The sequence below is a fragment of the Curcuma longa genome, chromosome 3, assembly GCF_044706935.1.
Source record: "Curcuma longa cultivar G26 ecotype Majalengka, Jawa Barat chromosome 3, ITB_CL_G26_1.1, whole genome shotgun sequence".
Taxonomy (NCBI): Eukaryota; Viridiplantae; Streptophyta; class Magnoliopsida; order Zingiberales; family Zingiberaceae; genus Curcuma; species Curcuma longa.
This window is the reverse complement of record NC_133863.1, coordinates 16,128,248-16,146,549: the sequence shown is the minus strand read 5'-3', so window position 1 is coordinate 16,146,549 and position 18,302 is coordinate 16,128,248. Positions and strand designations below refer to the sequence as shown.

Below are 18,302 nucleotides of genomic sequence, written 5' to 3'. Positions count from 1 at the left end.
AAAAAACAATATATCATACCAAACGTATTTTCTATTTTCTAAAAACTAGATCAGAAAATAGAAAAACAAAAATAGAAAATAAAAAAAAAAAGAAAAAATTTTCCAAACCAAACGAAAATGTTATTGTAGTAATTATGACTTTGTAAAACATGATATAAACAATTCTAATGAGCATCTCTCCTTAATAAAAAGTAAAATTTATTACCCAACAATTTCATGATTATTTATAAAGAGATAAATCGCTAATAAACATCTCTCGCCTCGATTGAACTCAATAATCATGTTTGACAATGCAAATTAATTGGAGTTAATTGAACTTAGCATATATTCAATCTCATCCAAACTCAAATCTCTTGTACTCAACCCTCCTCTCCTCTTAGCTTCCATGTCATTTGCTACATATGATTTGTCTAATCGTCACCAAAGACGATAATCATAGTCTAAGCTCACAATTATGGTCACCCATGGCCATTAATGAAACTAGGCTATGGTTAGCATCAAAGATTAGGGTCGATAAACACAACATAAATCATGTAGAGATTTTCACCAACCAAGCCACATGTGAACTTTCTGATGTAGACACGTGTCGTGCGACTAGATGGCTCACCTGGTAAAAACCCAGTAGGCATGGGGATTCTGAGAGGGCTTGCAAACATAGTGAAAAACAAATTATCTGAAACTGAACTCAAGCATCATATCTTAAAAGAAAATGAACTGATTAAGCACTTATCATAATAAAATTTGTTAAACAAATGAAAGAATGTACTGCTCTACTGATCAGATCCTACAAATGATCTAATAACTTCTTTTTAAAAAAAAAAAGTTTAAAAAGAAACAACAGCTGCCTAGAACTTTAAAATCGTAAGTAGATAGGAAGACTAACAAAGCATCATTGGGGGCTACTACTACTATATCATCTCTTTCAGATTCAGAGCAGGCATCCATTTATAAATTAAAGCAGAATCTTATTTAAGCTCCATCAGTTCCAGCATGGATCATTCCGTTCGGGCGAGCATAATTGCGACCCCTTCCTCGAATTGGACCTCGTCCGCGGCCACGACCATAACCACGGCCTGAAACAAAGTGTGCCATTGATGCAGTTCATAGGGCAATTTTGATTTTGAAAAACAACATATGCTATGAATCAAAACTTGGCTGTTAATTATGGGTTATGGGATAACTGAGATCTACCTCTGCCCTGGCTGGGGACGGGAGCCTCATCGTCATAGGCATAGCTACCGGTTTCATGCTGGTAATCAAACTGGCCAGCATATCCACCCCTGCCTCGTCCGCGGTAAGATTGACCTCGCCCACGACCATAGCCACCTCTACCATATCCACGACCTCTATTATCCCAATTTTCATCATAATCAGGTGGACCGTTTCCTAAATATATGCAAGTGAACACTTACAATCACATTTTGGTATACATCCAAGAGATCATTCTAGCATGTATGCTTCATACTCACCTCTATTGTATCCACGTCCTCTACCATCCCAGTTTCCATCACCATAATCTGGTGGACCATTTCCTAAACAGAAATGCGCAATTGAACAACAAATCCAACAGATCATGGATCAAAAAGATACTTCATACCGTAAGCCCTTCCTCTGCCCCGTCGACCATAACCTCTTTCTTGCTCAGGAGGAGAGCCCTCTGTATCCATAGATATGATGTAACCAAACAATTGCACGAGAATACCTAATGCATATATGGTCAATCATAGTTCACATACCTCCATATTCAAACTCGGCCATTGGTTTCAGCAGATCTCTGGGCAAAGGAGGTTGATACCTAGGAAAAGAAGTTACTTAGTCAACATGGTGCCTAATGAACAACCTACTCAGGATGATACAGAATTTCTCATAAACAAATGTACCAAAACAGTGTTATCTTGCAGAGTAGAGAGGAAGGTCTCAGATGCTAAAGATCAGCTGTTGTAACTGAGAGGATGCTATTTCTGACTAACTACTAGTGTCCTAATGAAGAATGATTTCTAGGTTGATCCAGTGTTGACACAAGGTGGTCGTTTGACCAGCAATACAATTGTTACTGATTGTGAATGAAGGCAAGATTCAACTTTCTAAATCTTATGTGACTTTAAAGTGTAGACTAGAATATTTTCTAAAGCTCAAGTCAGACCTCTTCTCATTTTAAGACAGTATTGGATCAAAGAGAATCCCAGACTAAAAAATGATAAGGGAATGTCACTAACTTTTAAGTGAATTTTGCAAAGTCATGTCTATTCTCATTCTCTGGATGATGATATCTGTTCCATCCATAATTGCAAGGATAGATAACCAAAAACATGCTAAGTACATGTGAATCTACGAGAAAACTACAAAAAGAAATCCTGATTGATGCAACAAGAGAAGAAAATAAAAAAACAAGAAAATAACATTTTTTTCCACTTCAATTGCCAAGTATCAACAAGTATGCAAGATTATGAAAAACATTCAATTACCCAGCCGCAGATGTATCCAGTTCCTTCTTTGACAAAGTTATGGTGATTACTGACACATGTCTAGTAGTCTCAAGCCTGAAAATCATAACTGGTGTCGGTAACTAGGGGAAATTATTAATATTCAAAATTAAAATTTTGTAGAAGATATTCGACTGTGCAACTTTCATAGACCAACTCCACACCAAATTCTCTAATTTTAGAATTCAAAAGAGAAAAATAGCTTCTTACGGTAGTAGGCCTTCCTCTAACGGTTCCCATGTATCAGTTATGTCAGTAGAACCAATAGTCATATTTTGATGAAGACCAACTATTCTTCTCTGTATAACCACCATAGATAAAATCCAATAAGTTGAAGAACTTTCATTTAGTTTAAGCTATCAAACTGAAGCTATGAGAAATCTAAAGAACTTATTGAGAAAAACAATACAAATATCTCTGGAACCAAAATAGAATACCTTGATCAGTTCTACAATCGTAATAGTCTTATTAATAGCCCGCCCCATTGCCTTCAAAACAATCTCATTCGAACCTTTTGCCTTTAGAAACAAAGTATGAGACATGAGTTAAGACACCAAATAACAAACTGAAAAACATTGGCAAGACTAATATATGAACATAATAGAATGCTAGTTTGTGTAGAATGACAATTCAACCAAATTAGTGATGCTTGGGAATTAAGTATATGGTCTTTCTAGCACAGCAGTAGTTTATGAATCTCCCACATTTAAATCTATAATTAATAAGAAAAACTGAGACCTAGTGCCCATGACAGTGACATATGTTGTTTTTTCTTGCATAAACCAAGGTAATCAAATGGTCATAGGCTAATGGTGACTACAAAAGAAAAATGTGCACAATGCTAGCATAAGTTGAGATAGGATATTTTATATTTAGCCATATTCAGCAATCAAAAGAGCAGCATCTCATCATTTACTCCCAGGACACTGGGTATTTGCTGTCCCATTTAGCACATCAGATTTCCCAAATGAATATTAATGAAAAATTCAAGAAATCCACCCCCTGCATATCAACTAGGGTCCATTTGATTGTTTAAAAGTGGATGATTTACTATTGTAGCAATCCAAATTGGGATATTATATGAAATGTACATGATTTTAGAAAGTGGTCTAGGCACTTTTTGCCAGAAGCCACTAAGCAAGCATTTTAAAAAGCAACTCAGATATTTCACAGGCACTCCATGCAGGTTTGGGGTAAAAAAAAAACAATTTTGTTTTTTAAGTTTGGAGCTCATTTGTTAATCAAAGGTATTCATACATCTAATATACCACCCAATGTCTCACTTGACCTGAACTTATTATTTCCATGGAGGTTGTGACTCAATCTTCACCCAACATTGCTCATTTTCTATCAATTTTTTTGGCTATTCTCTGTCCAAATTTTCTTCTGTGACTTCTCTAGATTTGTCCTCCATCTTTTATTTTTGGTTTCATATATTCTTAAATTTTTCAGCATTTATTCTCATCCATAAAATATTTTATTCCTCTTGTACCACTATTTTCGATAAGATCATTCTCCTTCCAACAAGTCCTCTATCATTTTCATCATCATTTTTTAATCCTTTGTTTTTTATCTTATTCTCTTAACCAACTTGCAATATTTACGCTATTGCTTTGAATCCATTTAAATCTCTCTTATTATTTTTATCATTTCATACAATTGATCCTATTGTAATAATATTTTAATGTTGAACATTTACACCCCCACCTAGGCATGCTTACCATAAATGCGTTAGGTAGTGGATCAATTGTTTACCCCTTAAAATCATTTTTTAATACCTTAGAAACATAAGTGCATTATGATTATTTTAGGATGATCGGACATATTTTAAAATAATTTCTGGAAAACGTGGGATAATTATATGTAAGATTTTTTTTATTCATTTCTAAATATATAAAAAGTAATATAGTTAATAAGAATTTAGTCAATTAGAGGTAGTTGTTAATTTAGATTGTTAAAATAACTTCCAAATCCAGAACTTGTCGAAACTATCCAGGAAACAATTGAGAACAGCGACAATACAAATGAACAAATAATATGAAACAAAACCATAAGAAACAAATTTGTCATAAATTTCAAATGGTGCCTACCTGAAGCAGGCTGGTGGCGTACGTGATATAGTTGCGCATCCTCCCTTGAGTCGTAATACGGATCTCATTCTGATTGATCGGGGTCTGTTCCTTCGGTTTCTCCACCCTCTGGTACCGATCCATCTTCTTATCCACAGCAAAAAAAAAAAAAAAAAAAAAAAAAAAAGAATGAATCCAACAAAATCGAATTTTGGAAAGAGCAAATAATCAGTGTCCGTAACACATCCATGATACTCAAGCAAATCTAATGTATAAGGAAGAAAACTAAGGATACTTGGGATCAAAAGAGAAAAAGACTCGCTACAGCGCATGAAATAAAAACTTAGCCACATAAAACCCAATAAAATCAGTGATAAACAAACCAGAAATATACATCTTCATCATGCGTAGGTTAGAGACAGAAGACGAATTATGGAAGAACAGACGTATAAATAAACAAATAAAATTTTACCGTTCATGGATAAGCAGATTGAAGAGTAAAAAAGATAACAGTACAGGATAATTTTTTCCCACTAATTTCTCCCGTGTAGAAACAGAACCTCTAACTGTAGCGTTAGAGAGTAGAAATCCCCCACCCACCCATCCACCCCCACCAAAAGAAAAAAAAAACAATTAAACTTTTTCCATCCCGGCAGCAACTCAAGTCCAAATAAATACCGCAAAAAATTAAGAAAAAAGGCAAGATGGGGCAGGTTTCCGCCATCTCCTACCTCAGCTACCGCTTCCGCTCGTCGTCTTCTATGGCGCGAGTGCTCACCGTGAACGGAGAGGCAGCTCTCCCGCTTTCGCTCCTTCTGGTATTCCGATCCGCAGGAGATCCGGCGCAGGGTCTTCTTCGTGCTTAGGGTTCCTCACCGATACGTCTAAATAGCAATTGATCCTCTATCGTTCGATGTTACAGGTGGTGATTTTAATATAAATAATTTATTGTATTTTAAATATTATTTTTTATATTGAATAGTGTTGTATCACATTTTAGAAGACAAATAAGGAAAATTTAATTTTATCATTTAATATATATACTTTAAAAAAATAATATTAGCATCATATTTATTGATTTTTTTTTAGTTTCATTATTTTAAGATGATACAAACAGAAAAAAAAAAAAACTCTCCCCCTCTCTCTTTTATAAACATATTTTCTCACTTTATGTACTTTCTAATTTTTTATATGGAGATAATTAAAATGTTAGGTGATTGTCAAAAAGATATTTAATTTTTTAAAATATTCTATTTTATTTTATCTAAAAATAGTTTTACTTTATTTGAAATTATTTTAAATCTAATTAAAATTGTCTAATATTTCTTTAAATATAATATTTCTTTCTACGTTGAGATGCTCTTCTAATTTGTATCGTAATTTTATTATATTTTTCATGACATGTGATATATAAAATAGTTTTAAAAGTACATGTGTACTTTCGAATTTATCGATAGTCGATAAAAAATTTATATCATAATCACATGACAAGACCAATAGATTATAAATATATATATACATTATAAAAATATAATATTGTGATAATTATTTTTTTTATAATTTCTGTCCCTTTTACTTATCTAGTGTTAGATTCTGTTTTGAGTGGGGAGAGAAGCTTCGTTAACAAAAGAGAAAAAAAAAGTAAAATATTTATATTTTTTTATTTAAAAGAAATAAAAAGTTAATTAAGATAACATGAATAAAAATTAAAAATATATCTTTAATTTAAAAAAAAGATATATATACATGGAAACGGATGAAAAATTATAAAATTCTATTAATACTATATATACAAATTGAGATAAAAATTTTTTAAAATATAACACATATTTTTTGGATAAGTCTTTGTTATTGGAGAAAAAGAAAAATATTACTAGGTTCCAATTATCTTATATAATCTTAGTTATGTAATTATCAGTTAATCAAATAACCAAGCTTATAGGGTACAAAATATAATAGGATATTATTTGGTTCAAGTTATTTATTTTAAAAGAAAGAAAAACATAACCGGTTTAATATTTATTATATATCCTGAATCAAATAAATTAAGTTAAATTAATAATATTAATGAAAATAATATATTGATAATATATTAAAATATATATAAATATATAATTTATTTATAATATTTAAAAAATTAAAATAAATTTATATATTTTAATAAAATAATTTATTAAAAAATTATTTATTAAAATAATTTATTAAAAACTTATTTAATAAAATAATTTATTAAATCAGTAAATATAATTCATTAATTTTATTTTTAAAATACAAAATAAATTTAAATATATATATAATTTGTTAAAATAATTATTTTAATAAAATAATGCATTAAATTAATAAATACAATTAATTAATTTTATTAAAATAAAATAAATAATTAAAATAATTATTTTAATAAAATAATATATTAAATTAATAAACACCATTTATTAATTATATTTTATAAAATTTAACAAAAATTTATATATTTTAATTAATAAAATAATTCTTTAAAATAAATATTTTAATAAAATAATTAAATAAATTAATAAATATAATTTATTAATTTTATTATTTTTATTTAAAATAAATTTATATATTTTAAAAAATAATTCATTAAAAAATGAATTTAATAAAATAATTTGTTAAATTAATAAATATAATTCATTAATTTTATTTTTACAAAATAATTAATTAAACTAATTATTGTAATAAAATAATTTATTAAATTAATAAATATCATTTATTAATTTTATTTTTTTAAAATTTAACATAAATGTATATATTTTTCAATAAAATAATTCATTAAAATAATTATTTTAATAAAACAATTTATTAAATTAACAATTATAATTCATTGATTTAATATTTTAAAATTTAAAATAAATTTACATATATTTAAAAAAATAATTTATTAAAATAATTATTTTAATAAAATAATTCATTAATTTTATTTTAATAAAATAATTTGATAATTTTATTTTATTAAAATAATTATTTTAATAAAATAATTTATTAAATTAATAAATATTATTTATTAATTTTATATTATAAAATTTAAAATAAATTTGTATATATTTTAATAAAATAATTTATTTAAAAAATTATTTTAATAAAATATTTATAAATATAATTCCTTAATCTCATTTTTAAAAAATTAAAATAAATTTTCTCTTTTAAATTTATAAAATTTTAAATTAAAATTTATTAAATTAATTTACTCAATTTCAATTAGATTTCATAATATATTTCAATTAACTATGTTTTAAAATCGAATGACAATTATGGAAAAAATTTTCATTAACTTCCGGAATTGTAGAAAACTTTAAGCTGCCAAAGTAATTACATTTCCGAATTATAATCCATTTGCTGATGTGGCGGTGATATTGTATTATTTAAGAATCGATTATAACTTGAACCAAATAAGGTTATCGTTAATAACTTTGAACAGATATTTAAGATTATTAATGATAGCCCCAGATGCGTTTGGTTCCCGTTATCATATATAATATTTGTTATGTAATTACTAGGTAATCACATAACCAAAGTTATGGGGTATAAAAAATAACTTAATATTGTTTGGTTCAATTTATTTATTTAGAGAGAATAAAACATAACAAATTTAATATTTACTATATTATCCTTGATTCAAATATATTAAATTAAATTAATAATATTAATATTAATAATATTAATAATGATAATAAATTGATAATATATCAAAAAATAAATATAATTTATTTATAATTTTTTAAAATTTAAAATAAATTTATATATTTTTAATAAAATAATTTATTAAAGTAATTATTTTAATAAAATAATTAATTAAATTAATAAATATAATTCATTAATTTTATTTTCCAAAATTTAAAATAAATTTATATATATTTAAAAAATAATTCATTAAAAAAATTAAATAATTTGTTAAAATAATAATTTAACATACATTCATATAAATTTTTAAAAAAAATAATTCATTAAAATAATTATTTTAATAAAATAATTTATTAAATTAATAAAAATAATTCATTAATTTTATTTTTAAAATTTAAAATAAATTTATATATATTTAAAAAATAATTCATTAAAAAAATTATTTTAATAAAATAATCTATTAAATTAATAAATATAATTCATTAATTTTATTTTAATAAAATAATTCATTAAAATAATTATTTTAATAAAATAATTTATTAATTTAATAAACATCATTTATTAATTTTATTTTATAAATTTAATATAAATTTATATATTTTTCATTAAAATAATTATTTTAATAAAATAATTCATTAAATTAATAAATATAATTAATTAATTTTAAATTTTGAAATGTAAAATAAATTTATATATATTTTAAATAATAATTCATTAAAATAATATATTTTAGTAAAATAATTCATTAAATTAATAAATATATTTTATTAAATTTTTTAATAAATAATTCATTAAATTAATTATTTTAATAAAATAATTTATTAAATTAATAAATATCATTTATTTATTTTATTTTTTAAAATTTAACATAAATTTTTATATATCTTAATAAAATAATACATTAAAATAATTATTCTAATAAAATAATTTATTAAATTAATAAATATAATTCATTAATTTTATTTTTTTTAAATTTAAAATAAATTATATCTTTTAAATTTATAAATTAATTAACTCAGCTTCAATCAATACTTTTCAATTAATTGAGTTTTAAAATCGAAGGTTAATCATGAGAAAAAAATTCGTTAACCTATGAAATTATAGAAAATCTTAGACTGTCAAGGTAATCATATTTCCGAATTATAACTCATTTGTTGATGTAGTGGTGATATTTTATTATTTGAAAATCGATCATAACCTGAGTCAAACAAGGTTATAATTGATAATTTTGAACAGATAATCAAGGTTATCAATGATAACCTCCAACCAAACGCCCCTTTTGTCCTTTTGAAAAGATTTACAGTGAGAGCAGTGGCGGATGTAGTAAGGGACCCGGGGGGGCCTTGGCCCCCCCCCCCCAGCCCACGTACGCTACGACCACGCAGGCGCTGGTCCGAGTGCAGGCGCGCGTCCGGGCGCGCCGCGTGCGCATGTCTTCCCAAGGCCAGGCCGTGCAGCGCTTGCTCGACGCCCGCAGGGACAAGCTCGATCTTCTCGAGGAAGCAGAGGTGCACGGATGGATGCCATATTCCCGATTCATCTTCTCTTAGAATACAGGAGATGATTTGCCCCAAACCCTCTTCTTGTCCTCGGAGGAGACGGGAACTCACCGGACGCCCCCTGGTCGTCGCGTGGACGCCCGATCCGCATCCTCCCACCTATGCGAGCAAGAAAGGTTGAAATTTGACTGGTGGGGTTCTCTCTTCGTGAGGGAAGCTGTCTCGGACGACGAGCTGTGGGCTGCCTCCGTCTCCGGGTTCGCACCTTCTACAAGTTTAATGAGTCCTTTGGTATCGAGGTGAGAATCGGAAACGAGCAGCTCAATTTGTTGGCTCTTCTCATATATGAACTGCTGTAAAATATGCTTTTTGATCGATTTGCTCTCATGCTCTTATGACATTCGGTATCATATTGATGGTTGTTGTTAATTTTCAAGTTCTGTTGGGATTACAAGACGTATGTTACGAAAAGGGAGTTGGATGGTTTGCGAGATCGCATTGCTGGAAGAACTCCAGGATACAATGCAGTTGCTTGTATAAATGCCACACTGCCAGTATCCACATTTGGTGGTTATGCAGAAGAACTCTGCTCTCTATGTAAGGTCCGTAATTTCCTTTATCCATCGAAATTAAATGGCTAGTGAAACAATATAATGCAGATCGTGAATGAATTCGAATTTCTTTGTGCTACATTACAATGCATCCATTCATTGACCACTGGGAATTAACAATCCCAAAGCTTTTCAACTTAACAGAAATCTTTTCTTGTGAATTATTAATTAACCAATCATGCTGTTAATTGAAAGTCTATCATGACTCTCATTGCCACGAGAGGCCTTTGAGAACTCCTACAGCATATAAAGAAAGCTAAATTTAGGTCCTGAATGTAGGATCGTAACATCCGACAATTTGACATTTATAATTTATCGTATGTATTAACTGTTGACATTAGAAAGCTGGAATTGATTTTAATCCTTGGGGTTTTGATGATACATGTTAATTTGTCCTCTTATTGTACAAGCCATAGATTTATACACTATTATGATTTATATTGCTTGATTTTATTTGTTTTCCTTTTTTAGATTCCTTAATTTTGTATTTTTCTTTTATAAAATGATTAATTTTAGTCTTAGGCATTTTAATCAAATCTTATGAGTTTAGAAATTAAAGTGTCTAAATGGTTTATTAGTTAAAGTTGGAATTGCTATTTTAATATTTGATGAAATGATAAAAAGTTTGATATTTTTTATGTTGTTATTATTCACTAACTTAATATTTGATTTAATATTATTGTTATTAATTATTATTCACCTATTTGAAATAATTCCAGCTTTTCAGTATTAAATGTTTCAAATGGGGAAAATCAAAATGATTGATAAATTTTTTCAAAGGAAGAGAGCAAATGAACCAGCTTTTCAGTATTATGCTATGTTAGGTTTTTGTGCTAAGGATTATAAATGTTAATTTAGTTATTCTTTATTTTTTTTATAATTATTTAATTGATTAAGGTTGTACTTAGGTCCTTGATATGTATCTTTGGACAATTTTTGGATTCAAATGAGTATATCGTTTTCATTATATGGCCCCCCCCCCCAAATATGAAATCCTGGATCCGCCCCTGAGTGAGAGTCAATGTCGATGCTGATATTATGGAGTGCGAGCAGGGGCGGATGGATATTTGGAAGGGGTAATATAATGAAAACGATATACTCATATTTGGGGGGTTATATAATCAACTCTACAGTAATGTCAATAATCAACCAACACCAACCAAGATCTAATACGTACTAAAGATACCTTACATCTGTGGACATGTTTTGATGCACTTTGAGACATTGCACTTTGAGACATTATCCTCCAATCTCTGCCATTTCATGCGACTCTAGATGTATGTTGATAGTCATCTTGAATAGCAAAGGGAAAATGGTTTTTCCTTTCATAGTAGGGGCCATAGTTTGCCTTTTTAACATTAGAAGGCTATTGTAAGAAATTTACCAAGGAAATGAACATTTAGGTATGTCAAATCATCATTAAGAATGGTTGTATGCGCTTCAAATTTGATAGACCCTTTCTTAAAATGTTGGATTGGGTGGGACCAAGTAATAAGGGAGACACACTAGAAGGACCATCAAGAATTTTTCTATGTTGGCTCAGAGAACAAACATTTGAAGCTCATGGAGGCATGGAGACTAAGATATAAGTATTGCAATGGAGCGAGAAGAGGTAGATATAAGTATTGCAATGGAGCGAGAAGAGGTAATTCTTGACTGCAAGAGGAAATGATACTCAATGATCCTTACCAAATTCACACACTTCACAATAAAGCTTGGTCAACAAAGGTGGAATATTAACAAACTGTTCAAATCTAGATAAAAGGATCACCAAGTCAACAATGCCATTGGTGTAAGGTGAGATTGTTATTAGTAAGAACATTAAAGGCGAGGTGATCGTCTAAGTGATAGACTTCATCAAATATATGACCGGGAAAACACAATGGGCATGTTAAAAGATTAAGGGTTTTGTGCAAGTGCAAGCAAAAAATAAACTCATGGGAAGCTTTCCAACATTAAGCACTTTATTCAAGAGTAATGAGGAGTTAAGCAAGGAACCATGTTCTTTGATAGAAATATAAGTGTCATCAACAATAGAAATATGTGGTAAAGTAAAAAAGATAGAGTCCAGAAAATAATTCACCATTACTATTCATTTGTGAAGATGCTTTTGAATTAATTAACCACAGAGGCTTAGTTTTTTACCATGGCTAGAAATTGTAGCAAGCTTTGATGAATTAGATAAGTTATAGAGTAAAATCTAGAACTAGTGGGTAGTGGATAGGCTTGGATATCAAGCGAGAACTAGGATATCTTGTAGATTATCTTAATCTAAAAACTAGGACATTAGACTAAGTAATACAACAACTAATTTATTCATATTCTATCGACAATTTATAGGTAATAAAGCAAATGGAAGTGGTATGCAGTAATCTCGCTACATAGTGTCCGAAAAACCCTAGAGATCAAGCTATTCGGCTGAAACTCACCCGATTTACTTCTTCTCTTCCGATCTGCCCTTCACGCCGCTGCCGCAGCCGATTGACCCTGTTACCGGCGTTGCCCAATCCACCCTTCACTCACCGGCGTCCTCAGCCGCCTTGCAGATCGTCGAATCCAAGCTGAAGTTGTTGCTGCGACCGCGCCCGACGAAGACACGAAGAACGGAAGAAGACGCAAGGGAGGCGCGATGCCGCGATCGGGACCCAAACTCACGATTTCTCTTAGGTTTGCAGTTTGCAGCCGCATTATAAGTTTCCTTATCGGGTTGGTTTAGGATCCAATAGATCAACAACCCATTAACCCTAAACCTATTAACCATTAACCCTAAAATCTTAATTTAAACTTGGGCTGGGCCCTGGGGGGCCATGGCCCCCCCGGGCCCCTTAATAGATCCGCCTCTGAGTGCGAGTAATTGGACATTGGACAGTAACAACGCACGTTGCATATTGGACAGTAACAACGCACGTTGCATGAAAAACGATGGCACAAAAATGAAATATCTAAATAAATGAATTAACTTAATTAAGAATTAATATTTTAAAATAAAAATAAAAATAAAATAAAATATTTTTAAAATTTTCTTTATCTTTCTTACCTTCCAAATCGAAAAGTAAGAAATCCTAATATAAAAAAATAAAATTTATTATTTTCCTTTTTTTCTATCTTTAAAATTCTCATTTCCATCGTTATCCTTATTTATCCTACCTTGCCCTTCCCTCGTCCTCCCTGTCATTTCCATCATTATAGTTCGTTTGGGAGGAGGTAATTAGGGAAAGGGAGAGAAGGGTAAGAAAGGGGAAAGAGAATTTTTATCCTTGTTTAGGATGGAGTGAGTTAAGGAGGGGAAGGGGAGAGAAGGGTAAGCTTTCCCCTTGCATGCCCAAGAATCGACATAATTTCTTACACTCCCCGATTTGAGGTGTAAGGAAGGGGAAGAAAAATTTTAAAAATATTTATTCCAATTTTATCCTTTCATTAAAATATTAATTATTAAAATAACTCATCTATTAAGGTTTTTGCACCGTTGCTCCTCATCACATAACGCAGCCGTCATAAAATCTCATCGCTCGCACTCCTCGACATCGACCTTCATCGTAAATTTCTCCGAAGATAAAATTCAAGAGAATAGAGACAGGTAATCATAATCTCCTTCTCCTCCTATTCCTTTTGCCCTCAGCAACAATCTCATATCTGAATGGACAAGAGCACATATCGTAATAGTTGTCTTTTTCATTCTCCATTGGAAAGTGCTAATAATACGAATATATGATCTTATCTTCGCCATATGCTGATCATATTGCATCTAATTTGACGTTTGTTGATTCTGATAACATTTTATGTATTCGAAACTATGTAATAGCACCTAGGGTAAACCTACTTTTCTTCGTTCGGGTTGTGAAGTGAAGCAGGCATAGCTCAAGGTTTCAACGCTTCTCTAGCAAGAAACGTATTAAACAAGGGAAAGGAAAAGATAAGCTCAACGCTAGAAAGAAAAAGTATAGCAGTAGGGTAACTAAGCATCTATATCTCTACTTCACCCCAATCCTTCCTCGTCGCTAGGATCTTTCCGTATGTAGAGTAGCCCCGATCCTATCTGATCTTCACTATTTTCATTTCAGCCTAGTCCACTATATCTGTGCTTTTCGCTAGGATCTTCCCGTATGTACAATAGCCCCGACCCTATGTGATCTTCACCATTTTCATTTGAGCTCCTTTTTTCATGGGCCAAAGATAAATATCTAATAAAATTATATTTATTTATGTCCAATTTTTAAGTTTAAGATTTCTTATTGTGCATTTGAATTTTTTCCAAATAAATATAGTTGTTGCACTCTAACATTACTAGCGTAAACATATTGCGTGATCTTAATTTAAGGAAGATGAGATTTTTTTCCTTTCTATTTAATAGTATGAATATCTTGTATAATATTAATTTATTTTTTATTTATTTGATTATAGATGGGTGATCAAAACGGTAAATATAATGATTTCATTAAGTTGCATCGTATGCATCAACTCGCATTGGCACAAGTTGTTTGTTTGATTGTGGCTTGGTATGCGCGAAATAGAGATAAACAAAATAATCAAATTTCTCGTCTTTTACTATTAGAAGGGGAACATATATAAAATGAATTAATGATAAAATTACTAACTAATGATCAATGTCATAGTATAATTAGAATGAATCCTTCTGCATTTGTGGGATTGTGTAATCTTTTAGTCAAAGAAGGTGGTTTATGACCTACCACAAGGATTACTGTAGAAGAACAAGTAGCAAAATCACTCTATTTGCTAGGTCACAATGTTACAAATCGTGAACTTGGCTTCTTTTTCTATTAATCTGGAGAAACAGTGAGTCATCATTTCCATAATGTTTTAAGAGCTATAATGGAGTTGGAGGATAAATTTCTCAAACAACCGGATGGGTCACAAGTTCATTCAGAAATCTTCACTAGCAATCGATTCTACCCATTTTTTTAAGGTAAAAGTATTATTCTTATCTTTTGATTAGTATATATTAATGTCTATATATTCATAATTATTAATAATTTAAACATGGTATATCAGGATTGTGTTGGAGCAATAGATGGAACACATATTGTATTAATGTTTCTCCCTTTGATGCCCCAAAGTTTCATGGTAGAAAGGACACATTTGATCTGAAATTCACTTATGTCTTAGTCGGGTGGGAAGGGACAGCATCCGACTCAAGAATAAAAAAAATGCATTAACCAGACAAGAGTGCCTTAAAATCCCAAAAGGTAAATCAAATGACATATATTGTGATTAGGTTTTTCTTGATTTTACAATTTAACAACATATTTTTTTAGGAAAATACTATCTTGTTGATATTGGATTCATGTTGACAAGCGGTCTTATTACACTATATCGAGGAGAACGTTATCATTTGAAAGAATATAGCCGCAATCCACCATGAAATGCTCGGGAGTTATTTAATCTTCGGCATTCTTCCTTGCGCAATGTAATTGAAAGAGTTTTTGGAGTCCTTAAGAATAGATTTGCTATTATAGGAAGTTCAACGGAGCCAAATTATAAAGTTGAAACTCAAAAATAAATTATTCTCTGTTGTTGTATTTTGCACAATTACTTGATTAATGTTGATCTAGATGAGGGATTGCTTGTCGAGGTTGATGCTGAACTTAATAATAATAGTGATCATCAAGAAAAAAAATCATAATAATAGAGATGACAATGAAAATGCAAGAAGGGAAGAATTGATTAGGGATTCCATAGCTGCGGCTATGTGGTTAGATTATAATAGAGTAATGATACTCAGCATGAAAAGTTAGCATGAAAAGCTAGCATGACAGACACAGGCATGAAAGTGGGACCCAACTGCATGTAGGTAGGACCCAGCCTTATGTATCTGTCATGCTAGCTTTTCATGCTAAGTATCATTACTCATTATAATATGTGATATTTATGTTAATTTGTTTATCTTGTGATTTTGGATAAATTTTCTTGTAATTAGATGATTGTGAATGTTGGCATTTTAATTTATTATGTTACTTGAATGTTATGTCATATGACTATTTATGTGATTCTATGTTTAATTGTTACTATAATTTAATTTTTAAGGATGCCAAAAAAGAAGGACTAACCAAGTGAAAATGCAAGTGCAAACAAGACAAATAATCAGTGTGTTTGGAATAAAGTAATGGATGATGCTCTTATTGATGCATATTTGAACAAATATAATATAGGCAACAGGTGTTAGTGAGAGCCCTAGAGCCAATCATGTGATGATTGATGTATGGACTCATTGTATCATATTTCTATATATTTATAAAGGCATTTCTTTATGGTTATTATACTTACTTGTATTGGTGCCAAATAACTAAGTATAATAACGTCTTTGAGTAGATGGTTCGTATCTATATCAATCGGTTGGTTGAATCGATGGTGAAATGATATAGAGAACACTACTCTTAATGATTCCTAGTCAAGTATTAATATTCAGGGACAATGTTAATGTGATGAGACTAGCATGTAGGTCAACACGATGACTTGATCTCACAAGTCATGGATATAAGATATCAAGTTAACACATGGGTATGCATTGGGGAATGTATACTGAATGACCCGCCATGAGAAAGTATCATGGATCGTTATATGAGTGTCATATACTTTCTCATGTGGCTATTAGTCCTTGGACTTGAAATCACCATGGTTCCCAACATAAGGAGTTGTGTACTTTGGCTTCATCAAACGTCACCCATAAATGGGTGAACTATAAAGGCGATTACCGGGTATGTAACAAATTATGTGGAGGGATATGAGTGATGTAGATGGGATCTATCCCTCCTATATAACGGGAGTGATATCATAGTTCTTGATAGAGTAAGACCACTGAAGTGCATGATCATGCCCAAATGAGTCAATATGAAATATTGAGCTCATTTGATTAAAGTGAGTCTACTTGGAGTTCAAAACATAAATTGATTAGAGGATGACACGATATATGCCTCGGTTTGATCATATCATGATATCAAGGATAGAAGGACATGGTCACATATTGTGAGAGTCACAATTAGTAGTCACTATAGTGATGTTGGATCTCAATATTCTTGTAACTTGGGTAGCAATGATGTGTTGCTAGATACCGCTCATTGTTTATGTTTCTAGATTGGTTTAGAAGCATTACCAACGTTACAAGAACCTATAGGGTCACACACAAAGGGTAATTAGATGGAGATTGGGTTCATTTGATAAACCAAGAGAATTAGATTCATGTGGTGAATTAAATTGGATTAAGTGTAATTCAAACTAGACTAATTGAGTTGATTTGATCAACCTTGGGAGATAGGAAGTCAAGTTTGACTTGACTTGAGAAGGAAGACTTAATGGTCAAGTTTGACTTGACTTGATGGTCAAGTTTGACTTGACTTTATGCCACGTCATGGTCAAATTTGACTTGACTTTATGTCATATCATGGTCAAGGTTGACTTGACTTATGCCACCTCATGGTCAGTGTTTGACTTGACCAAATGACTTCAAGGTGAGGTGGCATAAATGATGGCCAATGATGATGCTCTACATCATCAAGGGATACCACCTCATGGGGGTTACAAATAGGTTGTAACTCATGGCATTAATGGAGTTATTGTAACTCCATCTCCTTGATAATGTGGCAGGCCACATTAGTATGCATGAAGGAAATTCATTTTTCCATTAAAGTGTATTCAAGCCTTCTTCTTCCTCAGGCTCTTCTCTTCTCCCTCTCCCTCTCCCTTGGCCGAAACTCCCTAAGGGTGCTAACACACTCTAGAGCTTTGGTCTTCATCTACTTGTCCATGTGGATACTTGTAGAGGGGAGTACACTTGACTCCCTCGAGATCCGACGATCGCAAGGAAGAGCGAGATACGCGAAGGGCACGCATCGAGGGTAAAAACTCTTATCATGTAGATCTAAAGTAGATCTAGGATAGAAAAACGAGTATGTGAAATTTTATGTTTTCACACGGATCCTTTGGCATGGGTTTTCGGAGTTTCCGTAACGCAAAAGCAGTTTTTGCTGCCTGGAAAACCCAACAACAGGG

The 18,302-nt window shown here is 30.9% G+C and overlaps 1 protein-coding gene across 2 annotated transcripts; it reads right to left on the bottom strand.

The window, feature by feature from the left end:
- Positions 1 to 705: 705 nt before the first annotated feature.
- LOC141824031 (uncharacterized) lies at positions 706 to 5,412 on the bottom strand. Of its 2 annotated transcripts, none has more exons than XM_074711260.1 (10): positions 5,284 to 5,412; positions 4,574 to 4,699; positions 2,921 to 3,001; positions 2,694 to 2,782; positions 2,466 to 2,540; positions 1,737 to 1,795; positions 1,598 to 1,657; positions 1,470 to 1,532; positions 1,192 to 1,386; positions 706 to 1,073 (listed from the first exon to the last, which is right to left on the bottom strand). In XM_074711260.1, exons 2-10 carry the CDS (start codon positions 4,694 to 4,696, stop codon positions 970 to 972), a joined length of 849 nt encoding a protein of 282 aa, XP_074567361.1. In that variant the 5' UTR covers positions 4,697 to 4,699; positions 5,284 to 5,412; the 3' UTR covers positions 706 to 969. The 2 variants fall into 2 exon arrangements, with proteins under 2 accessions (XP_074567361.1, XP_074567360.1); XM_074711259.1 differs by having other exon boundaries at positions 4,574 to 4,696.
- Positions 5,413 to 18,302: the final 12,890 nt, after the last annotated feature.